The sequence below is a fragment of the Tauraco erythrolophus genome, chromosome 18 (genome assembly GCF_009769465.1).
Source record: "Tauraco erythrolophus isolate bTauEry1 chromosome 18, bTauEry1.pri, whole genome shotgun sequence".
Lineage (NCBI taxonomy): Eukaryota > Metazoa > Chordata > Aves > Musophagiformes > Musophagidae > Tauraco > Tauraco erythrolophus.
In genome coordinates, this window is record NC_141482.1 from 2,445,603 (window position 1) to 2,458,867 (window position 13,265).

At 49.0% G+C, this 13,265-nt stretch overlaps 1 protein-coding gene across 1 annotated transcript; it reads right to left on the bottom strand.

The window, feature by feature from the left end:
* Window positions 1–4,669: 4,669 nt before the first annotated feature.
* On the bottom strand, window positions 4,670–10,499 carry DYNLRB1 (dynein light chain roadblock-type 1). Its single transcript, XM_086622844.1, has 4 exons — window positions 10,466–10,499; window positions 8,181–8,256; window positions 6,621–6,788; window positions 4,670–5,192 (listed from the first exon to the last, which is right to left on the bottom strand). Exons 1-4 carry the CDS (start codon window positions 10,466–10,468, stop codon window positions 5,149–5,151), a joined length of 291 nt encoding a protein of 96 aa, XP_086478970.1. The 5' UTR covers window positions 10,469–10,499; the 3' UTR covers window positions 4,670–5,148.
* Window positions 10,500–13,265: the final 2,766 nt, after the last annotated feature.

Genomic DNA, 13,265 nt, shown 5'->3' on the forward strand with positions numbered 1-13,265 from the left:
TTTTCCCTGCTGCGTTCAGAGCCGCATCTGTGCTGGATATTTTAATGACACGACTGCAAATAGGGCAGGCTATTTCTGGAGCTACTGTAAATGAATCAAAAACACCCAACTGCAAACAGAATGTCAATGTTTCACGAAGAACCGTGTTTGATATTCCTCCTCAGCGTATGCCGCAACAAAAGCTGTGTTCCGCCGAAGCAGCATTTCATTGTGAACTGTGAATGGGCACGAAACACAAAATTTTCAAGCATTAAGTACGACCTTGGTAAAAGAAGACATGAAAGATGCATCTATTAAAAAATGGCTCCAGTTGCTAAAAGTGTCACCAATTAAGAGAAAAATTTACCTACAATCGAGCAAATTCTTTTCTCCTTGTAGAGTTTACCCAAAGGAGGAAACAATTACTTTCCTGGCTAACATCATGGATTTTTCTTGACCAAGAGGTAGTAGTAGTTAAACAAACACATACTGGTAAGGAAGTGTAAACTCTTCAGATTCGCTTTTATAATTCAGGTACAGGTAGGGACATTCATCTCCAATCCAGGTCGTTTTAATCAGGAAATACATCAGGGAAAGCAGGAGCGTTGCATGGCAAGCTGAGCAACTTTACAGACTGCATCCTCAGGAAAAGGATTTTTTTATTACCATTGTTATAAAGCGTTAACCCCTTTTTGATGAGAGGCATGGGGAATTCTTTCTAATTTAGTGATCTGATCCCTGATTTTATCCGTGCAGACCTCATTGCAAGACTGGGGCTGTAATTCCACAGAAGATTATTCATATACCTGGAGTGGGAGAAGAGACACTGGTTCCTGGAAGCTCTGGAGCTTCTCAGCACATCAACACACTTACAAAATGGGACATAGATCAAGGAAGTTTTACTTCTTGGCTTCATAAGCAGAGTATGATTTGTGTATAAATTTTATTGTGTATATATTTCTTCCTTCAGCCCTCAGTTTTCCTGAAAAATCTTGCACACACTAATACCTCTCTTGCCTGTTCTTCCTGATGTCATTGGCAAAACTCATTTAAGGTGGTGCACTTCAGATCCTAAAAAACCCTGGATCAGTCAAAGGTTTAAAGAAGACCAAAGGAAGCAGCTGTATCGACCCAGCACCGGCAAGCCGTCCTAACGTGACCCAGGGCCAACAAGGAGCTTTAGGCATGCGAGCGATCCTGCAGGGTAAACACCACTGATAACAAGCACCTGTGGGTGCTGGCAAAACCACGCTGGCAGAGGGAAGGCTCCGGGAAGGAATCCTGTCATGCTGGTAAAGGAAGTGGGTTTTTGTCAGCAGACATGGTGCTGCTGCTCAGGCTCCTGCTGACAGGGCAGTGGCTGTCAGAGCTCACGGCCCCTGCACGCCCCGGCTGTCACAGCTTTTCCTACAGATTACGCTGTTCAAGGAGTGTCTCCAGCTCTACTGCCATAAGGCCAGCCTGGATCGGTGCAACTACCTATGCCAGACCTCCATCCCCTATAGATGCAGCTCTGCATGACAAAAGTGCCAAGGCCGCATCAAACATAAGTGTCTGTAGGTGAAGAGCAGCGCTGCACCATCGGCTCAGCCATCCCGGGCGGAGGAAGAGTTGCCTGGGAGGGTGCTGGAGCAAACACAAGCTGGAGCAGCTGCAAAGGGCTGCTCCAAGATCCACAGAAGATGAGTTTCTACAAACCCAGCTTTTGCAGTCTTAATACGTCACCATCTCCATTCCTCTGCCAGAGCCTTATCTCGGAGCAGAGCCTGCACAAGACAGCACCTCCCTGGGCCTCAAGTGCTGCTGCCCACAGTCCTCAGCCATACCTCAAACCTCCTTTCTTTAGCTTGGTAATGCGTTAGAGTTTGTGTTCCACACCTCTGCAGCAGATGGTTCCTCTGCCTTCAGAGAGGGATCCATCAAAACTGACTTCTCCAAGACAGCAAGTTAGGCCAGTCTCCAACCACAACACGAAGCAGCTCTGTGGCACAGATCACAAAGGTTATTCAAGCCCTCCTTTGAACCTCCCAGAAAAAAGAACTGGAAACATAGTTCTGATTTTTCTATTCTTCCTCAATTTGCCAATAATTTTACTGCACAAATGATGAGGCCCAGACTCAGCAAACACAGGACCAGACGCGGAATTTCATCCCGTCTCTGTCTCGACCCTCTTTAAGGTAACTTAGGAAAAGGGAAATCCTCCCCTAACAGACAGAGGTCAGATCTCTGTCTCTCTGATGCTCCTGACCCAAATAAGACATTTTTTCTCCATAGTAAGCATCTAAATGGAAGTCATCGTTCTTCAGCTTCATCCACTCCTTCCTCTTTAAAAACCACTTTGAATTAACTTTGAATGCTGGTGTAGAGGTAGCAGCAGCATGGCATAAGCAAGGCCCTGCCCTGCCCAGCTGGATTGGACAAGATCCTCCAGACCCCAAACCCAGCTTCTTCAAGACCCCTTTATTCATATTCCTGAGTATATTTCAAGTCAGACTGCTAACAGTCCTTGGAAAAAAAAAACAACCAACAAACCCTGCCAAAACCCCTCAACCAACCCCCAAACCTCCACCAAACCCCCAAACGATCAGCATATATAGCAGGAACTCAGTAATTTCACTGCAAGTTTATGGTCTCAACACAATGCAGAAAATGGGCATGATCTTTGTTTTGCAATAGGGTTACTTACTACAGCTTCTTTAAAAAAACCAAACACCTCAACACACTGTCCCAAACTCAGATATGACACCAAACCACTGGCAGGACAGCCACCCTTAAGGAATTGTCCACAAGGATGCAGGATGCTAAAGAAATTCTTCACTGTCCAAAAGGGTAACGCTGCCACCTACAAGGGAGAGCCAACACCTCAGCAGGTCACCACCTCCAAGGCAACAGTTCTCTGGCTATGAACAACAAAAGATGGACGAGCGAACTGAAGTGACATTTTTCTTCTGCCTGGCCTCACTCTTCAGTTATTATCCAGAGACTTGGGCTTGCTGGAGATCATTATTTTGGAGACAGCATTCAATTGAGTTATGACAGATCACGTGCGTTGTACGCGCTGCTGTGTATGAGGAACCGCTCCGAACGCAGAGCATGATTTCAGACCTTTCACATTTTCATCTTTGGTTCGATGGCGCGGCTTAAAGCACGATCCAGTAATAAAAGGGCCAGGGGACACATGCTGTGCGAGTTACCTGTCGGTTTTCCACGACTAGGAGACAGATGTTCCCATCAGCCACTTCCTGGCACAAAATGCGATCCCAGGCCAACAGCGATTCCGTGCGGCCAGGGGTATGCTGACGGGAGAAACAGTTCATAGATGAGTAACAGTCGACACCGAGTCATGGAGACCAAAATACTGCACAGCACCTAAAATACTGCACAGCACCCTCACCCTGATGCTGCGGGACTGACCACAGATCTCAAAAAGCATTTCTGACCCTCACGGTCATGAACACTACCTAAAAGATTAGACACAGTCTGTACATTAATGCCCAAGTCTGAGAACACCGAGAAAACAAACACTTAACGCACAGGTTATGTTTGAGTGACCACCTACCCACCCCATCGCTTCGCGCTCTGAAATCCTGCAAAGTGTCCAAGTCAACACCGACGTTTTCACTGAAGACTCCAAAACCGCGCTGCAGCCAACTGAGATGGCTGCAAAACACGCCCCGACCTGCTGAGATGGTCCATAAATTCTTTGTCTGTTCATCAGTGTGGAACTGGACAGAATCTCACACTTTCCTACTACTGCTTGTAACTTTTGAAGAGCAGGGCTACGCGCGGGTTATACGCCTATGCCAACAGAGACACAGGAGCCAGGAGTGATCCCTCACCAGGACAAGAAACAGCTTTCCCTAATAAAACTGCAGCTACCCAACCAAGGTTCCTTCTTTGACTGTCCAGTACGCTTCCTGCCCGTAGGCTGTGCCTCTTTGCTCAGGCACTCCCGGAGAAATTCCTTTTTCAGGCGGGTAAAACACTCCTACCACAGGCAGTCCGAGGGCGGACGCGTGGGCAGGCAGACGCAGGAGCAGCAGCCATCCCTTCTCCGGGACAAATGGGAGTGGGGAAGGACGCAGGCTCTGGAGTACGGCTCCCTGCTGCAGCACTGGGCTGTGCTGAGCCACCGGAGCACGCAACACGAACGCGGGGCGAGACGTTCCGTGTCACTTCTGGATCTGGGCCGGGACGTTCTGAACAACACAGACTCACACACGGGACGAACATCTTCAGTGCGGACGTTCTGCACGAACCCTTGAGCTCCGCATGAATTACAAACCTCTTCTGAGCGTACAAATTAACCCCTTTGTTATTCTGGAGGAACCAGATCACCATTTTCCTCCTTAACGGCCATCAATAAAAAATTACTAAAGGATGATACAAGATCAAACTGGTTACTGAACTGTGACAGCACGAGAGCTCCAACAGGCAGTCCTGACCGCCGGACCAGCCACACCACTTCTCTGCCTGAAACAAAAAGGACGTGGCAGGAAAACGCTCCAACATACGAGGCAATTACGAATATGTCACACATGCCCTCAGACTAAATCCTTGTTTAGAGAAAGCCAACAGGTGAGTAAAAATAGTCCTGGGAAGGTTCTGCTTGTTGAAGAAAATCTCCATCAATCACAAGAATAACTAAAATCTTCAGAAAGGAAACACGTAAGACAAAAACAGTCACTGATGACACTTTTTAATTTGATATTGCCAGACTTTTTCAGAGTAACTTGTAAAACAACAGAGTGAGACAGAGCTAGAGGGTAAGTTTCATATTTACAGTCATTCAAAAGTAATGGTGGAAAAGCATATCTCAAATAGTGGTGACAGAAGCACACAAACATACAAAGAATAATCTTTTTTAGAACATTATTAGCGTTTTATTATATTATCTTCTTAACTATTAAAAGAATCTGTTGCATTTTTTACTGCCTGATTCTAATTCACCAACTCCTCCTTAAACAACTTGTGATACAAAAAAAAAAAACCCACTTTTTCTGTTTGTAAACAACAAAGCCACCTGCTTTTCTTTTTCCAGACATTATTGAAGTGGCACAGCAGAGTTAACACTAATGCTCTATTCTTTACCATTAAATTAAAAAAAAAAAAAACAAACAGAAAACAAACAGTTGGGCAAAGGGGAGAAAACAGACCTAGTCAGTGTAATCATTCAGTTGGATTCTGGATGACAATCAGGAAGTAGTCTTTATCTGGAGGAAAGAAAAAATAATTAATTCTTTCATAGCTCATATTTGTTCACAGCAACAGTAAATTCCAAGATTTTTTCACATCTCACTGGTGAGCTGTGGGAAGTGCAGAGGCCTGACATCCCCTCTCAACGAGCAAACAGGCTTGGCATGCCCCAGCACTTATTTTTACAAATTTACTAAGAAAAGGTGTCAGCTTCAGAAACTGCACCCTCGCGAGCCCGGCGAGTTTAACTCAGGTTTGTGCCTAGGAAAGAACAGTAACTGCACACGAACGATGGAATCAAAACCCGTGGTGCACGACAGCCATTTCCCTGATCTCACAGGCAGGCTGCGGGGCTGCCGTTGGCATTTTTTGAGCAATGCTTATTCCTTTCTTTTCACCCTTCATATGGAAACCAGAGGCTGCCGCAGCACAAACCCCAGAGCCCCTCTTAAGATCTGCCTGGCTCGGTCCCTGCGGAGCAGGCTACTGCAGCTGCAATCCCCTCCTCCTCCTCTCCATCCGCACAACCCCTGCAGTACGGAGGAACGAGGCTGAGCTGCTGCCACATTGGTGACCTGTACTCGTCCCACCACTTCCCAGTTCATAATGTGATGAAACACTGAGGACGTTTCCTGAACAGAAGGTAGCTGCTGCTGTATTCTACGACTCGTGGTTACAGCTACAACATGCTCAATTTCTCTTCTCTGAGCTGCAAAGATCTATTAAGACTGTTTTGCTTTGTCACTAGTCTACAGCGCTGAACCGGAACGGCTCTCAAAACATATTCCTTTCTGCTCTCGTGGTTTAATACGGAAAAACACAAAGCACGAGAGCCTGGAACACACTCTCAAACGCTGTTTAACACTTCCTACTTTGAGCAACATGGAATGGTTAGGGTTGGAAGGGACCTCAAAGATTATCCAGTTCCAAGCCCCCTGCCATGGGCAGGGACACCCTCCACTACACCAGGTTGCTCAAAGCCTCATCCAGCCTGGCCTTGAACACTTCCAGGGATGGGGCAGACACAGCTTCTCTGGGCAACCTGGTCCAGTGCCTCACCACCCTCACTGTAAAAAATTTCTTCCTTAGATCTAATCGAAATCTCCCCTCTTTCAGTTTAAATCCATTGCCCCATGTCCTGTCACTACACACCCTTGCAAAAAGTCCCTCTCCAGCTTTCCTGTAGGAGGCCCCCTTTAGGTACTGGAAGGCTGCAGTGAAATGAGGAAAGTGATTTCCACATTCAAACATGCAAAAGCAAACTTAGATCAATGATAAAAGCTTTCAACTCTGAAGAAAGCAAAATAGCTCCTTGGAAAAGAAGAGATTAGACAACAGGAACAAAAGCAGCAGGCACAAATTCTCTTGGGCTGATGGTGTTGGTCTCATGAGAGAAGAATTGTGCCAGATGCCCTGGTGCCTGCTCTCACCCCGCTCACTTTTACCTGGTGCAACCATGATTTCGTTCTTCTTGGAGCGGATGCGCAGGAACGTGAGGTCATTCTGGGGATCGATGTCTCGCACAGTGCTCCTTGCCTTCATGATGAAGCTGTGCATGAGGCCCGCGTACTGAATCGTCGTGGAGTTGTCCATAGTGCTTTTAATGGGAATACCTGCAAGAAACAGGGGACAGGGTCAGAGCTCCAGAGCTAACTGTGCCTTGGGCATCGTCAGGCCCAAGCAGGGTGGCTATTTAACATCTGGCTGGGCAGATGTTGTCGCTACACCAGGGACTAGGAGTGATCTTTTTAAAGGCTTAAAAGAACACCATGAACAGAAATGAGACGTAGAAAGGCCAAGATCTGGAACCACAGGTGTAAGTGAGAAGAGCTGTTTACCTCTAGGAGCATCAGCACTTTACATCTGCTTTTTCATTATTTATTTACGAGATTTATAAATAGAAATAAATAATAACAAAAATAAATATCTAGGGGAGAGAGAGGAAACACCCATGTTTCAAATTTGTTCTCCTGACTGAAGACAGCTTTTCTTTTCAGAAAGGCTCCTGACCATCCCAGTTAAATGATACTCAAGTGAGCCAGGCTAGGATCAGTGCTGATTACAGAGGACATCAGCTGCTGCATCGCAGTCACACAGCTGAGGTGCCAACGTTTAGAGCTGACGCAGTCCTGCCAGGTCCCTGCTTCAATTCCTGCCCCACCAGCCAAGAGGGCAGACACACTGACACTTCGGCCAGAACTGCCCTTCCCTTATACTTCTGCTACTCCTTAGACATGTTTTCCCACAAAAAGCCAGTCAAAATTCAGCTCACGTGGCAAAACAAGGCAGCGGCCAACTACCAAACACCGGCGTGGCAGGAAAACTGCTGCAGGTGTATGTTCAACTAAGTGCAGCTTCAGCCTGGAGAGCACAATCCGTTACCGACTCGGATGAAAAGCAGGGACACAAGCTGCAGGCAAGTACGCAGTGATCTGATCTTCCATATATTCATACACAGCTACTATCTGTCAGCTTTCCTAAGCAGTATTTCTAGGAAATATTCAATTTAAATTGATAATCACACAATTTTAAGAGGCTGGGCTGCTCACGGTGTATTCAGAGTGCTCTGAGCAAGTCTGCTCTATTGGACCCTTCCACGTCTCCAAAAAGAGACAACCAGCTTGCAAGGCCGTGGGCAGGGGACAGCTGCTGGGCTATGCCAGTCTGCCACGGCAGCAGCGAGATTTCAGTGTCAGGAAAGCTTTTGGTGCTACTGATAAGGGCTTTGACAGCACACAGTCCCAAACGCTGGCATGACTCAAATATTTCTAAGCTTTTGCAATTTATTTTAATTTATTTCCTAAAATAAGAAAGGGATCTTGCAGAAAAGCAGAAAAGGGAATCCAGTTTTCTCTTGCAGCCTAACTACTGTCTATCTGCTTTGGCGACAGGAAAACTTTTGCTACAGACAGACTGGGATCCAAATGCAACGAGCACAACCAGCGGGCCCTGAACTGCGGGTTTAGAACGAGTTATATCCCGGAAAACTGGGACCGACGCAGCACCTTCAGCATTAACGACGATGATTCCCTGCACTCCTTTCTGGCTCTGAATTCGCTTCAGCGTTTCCTCCACCTCCGCCTGCAAACAGAGAACGCACAGATCAACAGGAGATTCCAGCTGCTGCCAGCCTTCCAAAGCTTTGGAATAAACTGCCGGAAAATAAAGAGGATTCAAACGGATTCTGCCTGCCCCGTTCCACACAGCAAAGCGTCAGTACTTTGGTACAACCTTTCCTGCAGGAGCTTTTCCGTTGTTTTCAATCCATCTTCACTCTTCGCCCATTTGGGATTATAATCTTGTGGAACTCTCCTCTCACTTTCCCCCTCTCCTCCTCCCCAACCCTCCCACCACCTCATGCATCCGTTCCTCACTGCAGGAAGGAGCAACTGGAAGACTGCTTAGTCAGACTGCTACAATCTAGGTGTCAAGCAAAAATCATGTATGAAAATATACACAGAATTTATGAAAAAAGTAGAAAACGATAAATTCTGGGTGCAAGACTACCTTCCCTTTTATCAAATGAACGCTAAGAATGGTTACAAATCAGAAAGGTGAGGGGAAAACCAATGAATAAATGCTATTTATTTATAATTACGATTTGTGCTGGGATAGCTACAAGATTATAACCACAAGCAATAATTTACAACTTGGCAAAATCAACTTTTAAAAAAAAAAAAAGGGAAAAATGAGAACTGAAGGCCCAGGCAGCAGTCCCTTTGCCTTCTCTGTAAAAATCACCATCCACTTCAGAAGAGCTTTCAAACCCCTCTGCACAACTTCCACTGCTACACAACACCAACCAAAGTTAATGACGGGTTCTCCAACAGGATCATGAACCCTCAGCACCTGAGCTGTCTTCCACACCTGAGTATGTGGCATTTTTACTCCCATTAAAGGAAACAGAGACTCAAGGATATTAAAAGAATCAGATCGTGCAAGAGAGTCCCACAGAATAGTCTAGGAGGGAAGAGAGGAATCTCCTGAACTCAGGAAAAGTGAGACCTACACGGGCTGTTCGCCAGCACGGCTGTGTTCCTTAGGCACTGGGAATAACCCTCTCTCCACTCCCATCCCACAGCAAACCAGTACGGTCATGTCCTAAGCCCTGTTGCCTGGGAAGCAGCCTTGCCCTAACACAACAGCACGGCCTCAGCACTACTGGCCGCCCTTCTGCAGGGTGCTGTTGGCACGAGTAGCTCGGAGTGACTCGGGCTGTGGCTGGTAGGAGGTGGTACCACCTGAGTTTGCCTTCATGAAGCAGAGTTTTTCTGTCTTACCCAGCACAGAAACACTCAGGCTCTTCAACAAAGCTCTTGGTGATTTCTGAATGCTGGACTGTTTTCACATGGAACACAGGGAAAGTGAAAAAAAGAACAAAGAACAGAGTGTGAAAGTGCTGAGAGAAACATGGTGGCACACGGCAAAGCCTGAAATAATTTCCTAACTTCTTACTAGCAGTATTTAAGTCCTGATTCATAGAATCATGGAATGGTTTGGGTTGGAAGGGACCTCAAAGATCATCCAGTTCCAACCCCCCTGCCATGGGCAGGGACACCCTCCACTACACCAGGTTGCCCAAAGCCCCATCCAACCTGGCCTTGAACACTGCCAGGGATGGGGCAGCCACAGCTTCTCTGGGCAACCTGTTCCAGTGCCTCATCACCCTCAGAGGGAAGAATTTCTTCCTTAGATCCCATCGAAATCTCCCCTCTTTCAGTTTAAAGCCATCGCCCCGTGTCCTGTCACTCCACGCCCTTTTCCAGAGCCCCTCTGCAGCTTGATTTGACACAGGAACAGCTCTGAGCGGGAAGCACCCTGCAGTACGATACCGCCAAATCGAACGCTCCGGGTGCCGCAGAACACCGAACCCAGCTGCCTCACACCGGCCTCTTTTCCGGCCCTTTCAGCTCGCGGAATGGCGCCCCGCTGCCGCGCGGACCCGCAGCGCCGCCGTGACGCGGCGCGCCTCGGCCCGTCATTCCCGAGGGAATTCGCTGCCGGCTCCAGGCACCGATTCGCTTCCCGCCGCGACGGTGCTGGGAGAGCAGCCCCGGGCGGGGCCGGGCCGCCGCGGTGACACCCCCGGAGCCGCCTGGAACACCGACCGGCCGCGGGCTGCCGGGACCCGCGGCGAAACGCTCGGTTCGCACAGAGCGGGCCGCTCCCGGCCGCGGCACCGAGCCCGGACCGGAGCCCGGCGGGGGGAAGAGAAACCGCAAGGAGAGGGCGCCCGGGTGCCGCCCCCCGGTCCCGGCCAGCATCCCCGGCCCGCCGCGGTCTCACCCACCATCTCGAGCCGCCGCCCCTCCTGTTCTCCTTCCGCCGTGCCCCGGAAGCAGTTGTCCCACGGCGGGGGGCGGTACCGGCGCTTCCGCCGCGAACCGGCAAACAAACCGACACCCCGGCGCCTTCTCCCGCCCCCGCCGCCCGCCGGGCCGTCACTCCCGTGCAGGGGCCTTCAGCGCGCACCGCGCCGCGAACGGAGCGGGGGGGGACGGGGAACACTGACCCTCCTCTCCCCTCCCCCGGTGCCCGCACGAGCTCCGCAGCCCCCCCAGCCCCGGAGAGGCACCGGGCGGGGCGGGCGGGGCAGCCCGGGCCCCGCTGAGCCCTCCCGGGCATCCTCCCGGAGGGCCCCGGGAGCCGCCCTGCCCCCACCCCGGGAATCCGTGTCACGCAGGAATCAGTGGCACACGGGAATGCATGTCACGCGGGGATCTGTGGCACACGGGAATTGGGAATCCGTGTCACAGGAATTCGTGGCACGCAGGGAACAGCATCTTCTGCCGCTGTGAGAATGAAAAGGGTAAAGGCGCAGCCACCTTTGGGAAGGTGGATCCTTTGGGAAGGTGGATCCTTTGGGAAGGCTCGGGGATGTCCTGTGTTCCGAAGGCAAAAAGGCACACGCTCAAGAATGGTCTGAAAGGTGAGCCCGGTCACAGCGCTCGGCGCTGTCCCCTTCCATCCGGATCCATCCCCTGCTGGAACCCAACGTCCCTTTTCAGCGCCGCCAGCACAAAACTGACGCTCAGCCAACACTCCGCTGCTCACCAGTGCCAGAAAGCAGGTGTTTGTTGGGTGAGAGCAGAAAGATGACCTCATGAAGTTTGTTGTTTGTTTTTTTTTTTTCCCCAAGGTACTCTGAAAAGCAGGATTCAACATGGCAGATAAGCTCACTGGTCCTTCAGATCTGGCAGGGACGACCTTCTGCTCGGAGGAAACAAGACTTCTCCAATGAGCCCTGTCATGTGTGCACTGCTGTAGAGTTGGCAGGTTGAGAGTGGACATGGGATCAGGCATGTTCAGAGATCAGCAACAAATCCTTCTTAGGGATCCAAGAGATACGGCTGTTTTCTCTTCTAGTAGGTAATTACAGCTCTGCAACCTAATGGATTTAAATTCTCATCTCTATCAATCATGGAATGGTTTGGGTTGGAAGGGACCTCAAAGATCATCTTTGTTCCAAACCCCCCTGCCATGGGCAGGGACACCTTCCACTACACCAGGTTGCCCAAAGCCCCATCCAACCTGGCCTTGAACACCTCCAGGGACGGGGCAGCCACAGCTTCTCTGGGCAACCTGTTCCAGTGCCTCACCACCCTCAGAGGGAAGAATTTCTCCCTCAGATCCCATCAAAATCTCCCCTCTTTCAGTTTAAAGCCATTGCCCCGTGTCCTGTCACTACATACCCTTAAGTTTTAAAGCTTGGCTACAGAAAGTAATTTTACCATTGATTGATTGAACTTCTGGTCCCACCACTGACAGTCAGATTTGGTCAGCAGGGGCACAGCTGCCATCAGAGACCTCAACCAAACCTGGTTTTGTTTGAACTAAACCCGCACAAACCCATCAATAACCCCACCCAGGACTGGAACTGACATTAGCAGCAGCATCACAGAAGAAAAAGGAAGGGAACTAATGCAATGGTGCAACTGAGTCACACATCTATCACCCCACATGTTTATCAGGCGTTGCACTGTGCTTACGGTTTGTTATTTTTGCCTTTTTTTTATTTTTAACTTCAGATATATGTGAAATATCCCCATAGCTGTACTAACTCAAAACTAGCCAAAGCAGTGCCAGGTGTTGGGTTTACACAACTTACTAGCATGCTTTTAAGTGATTTCATCCCATTGACGTGTTTCATCCACTTCCATGGAGGAAGCAACTCAAAACTAACCTCCTCTGCTCCAGAAAAAAGGCAATTATCATTGCATGTATTTATTTGGCACAGAAAAGCGCACTTGGGATGTGCTGCTACTAACAAAACTGTATTAATCAAGGCTGTGTGAACATCTGGGAAAGCAAGCACAGTGAAAACCTAGTGGGAAGGTCTGCAGCAAGGAGGATTATCCTCAGCGGAGGAGGATCAGTTTAGGGAATGTTTGAAGAACCTGGCCATCAACAAGCACGAGACCTGACGGGATGGACCCGTGAGCGCTGAGGGCACTGGCCAATGTCCCTGTGAAGCCCGTTTTGATTCTCTTTGAAAGGTCATGGCCATCAGGAGCAGTTCCTGATGCCAGGGAGAATGTAAATAACACTTCTCCATTCAAGGAGGAGGAGCATCAGGGTAACTACAAGGCTGGTCGGTCTCATCTCGAGCTTTTTCCTCTTCCTTCCCGTCACCCTGTCATTCCTAAACAGAAACCACAAACTTGGAGAGTCACACCTCATTGTGTTAGCACTGCAGTAGTGGTACAAGGAAGAGTTAAAGCTGTGGCTCCTGCAGAACCTTTCTCCAGACCATCTCCCTCAGCACCACTCCTAACAGACCAGCAGCGTCCCCAGCGCCGTGAGCACTAAAAATTCAGGAATTTTTTTATCTGTGCTTTCCAACCGGTCACAAAGGCAGCTGAGTCTCAATCTCCTAATGAATTTCCAGTGCAATCAAAAACGCTGCCATTGTTGATTGCATTGGAAATTCATTAGGAGATTGAGAGAAGGTTTCAGGAGAAGAAAGTAGAAGAGGTTTCAGGAAAGAAACACTCCTAAAGAACTCTGCCAGAAGGACGACACCAGGCAGCCTAACCCCTCACCCCAAAGGAGCAGACAGACAATAAATTTATTGGCACGTGGATGCTCCG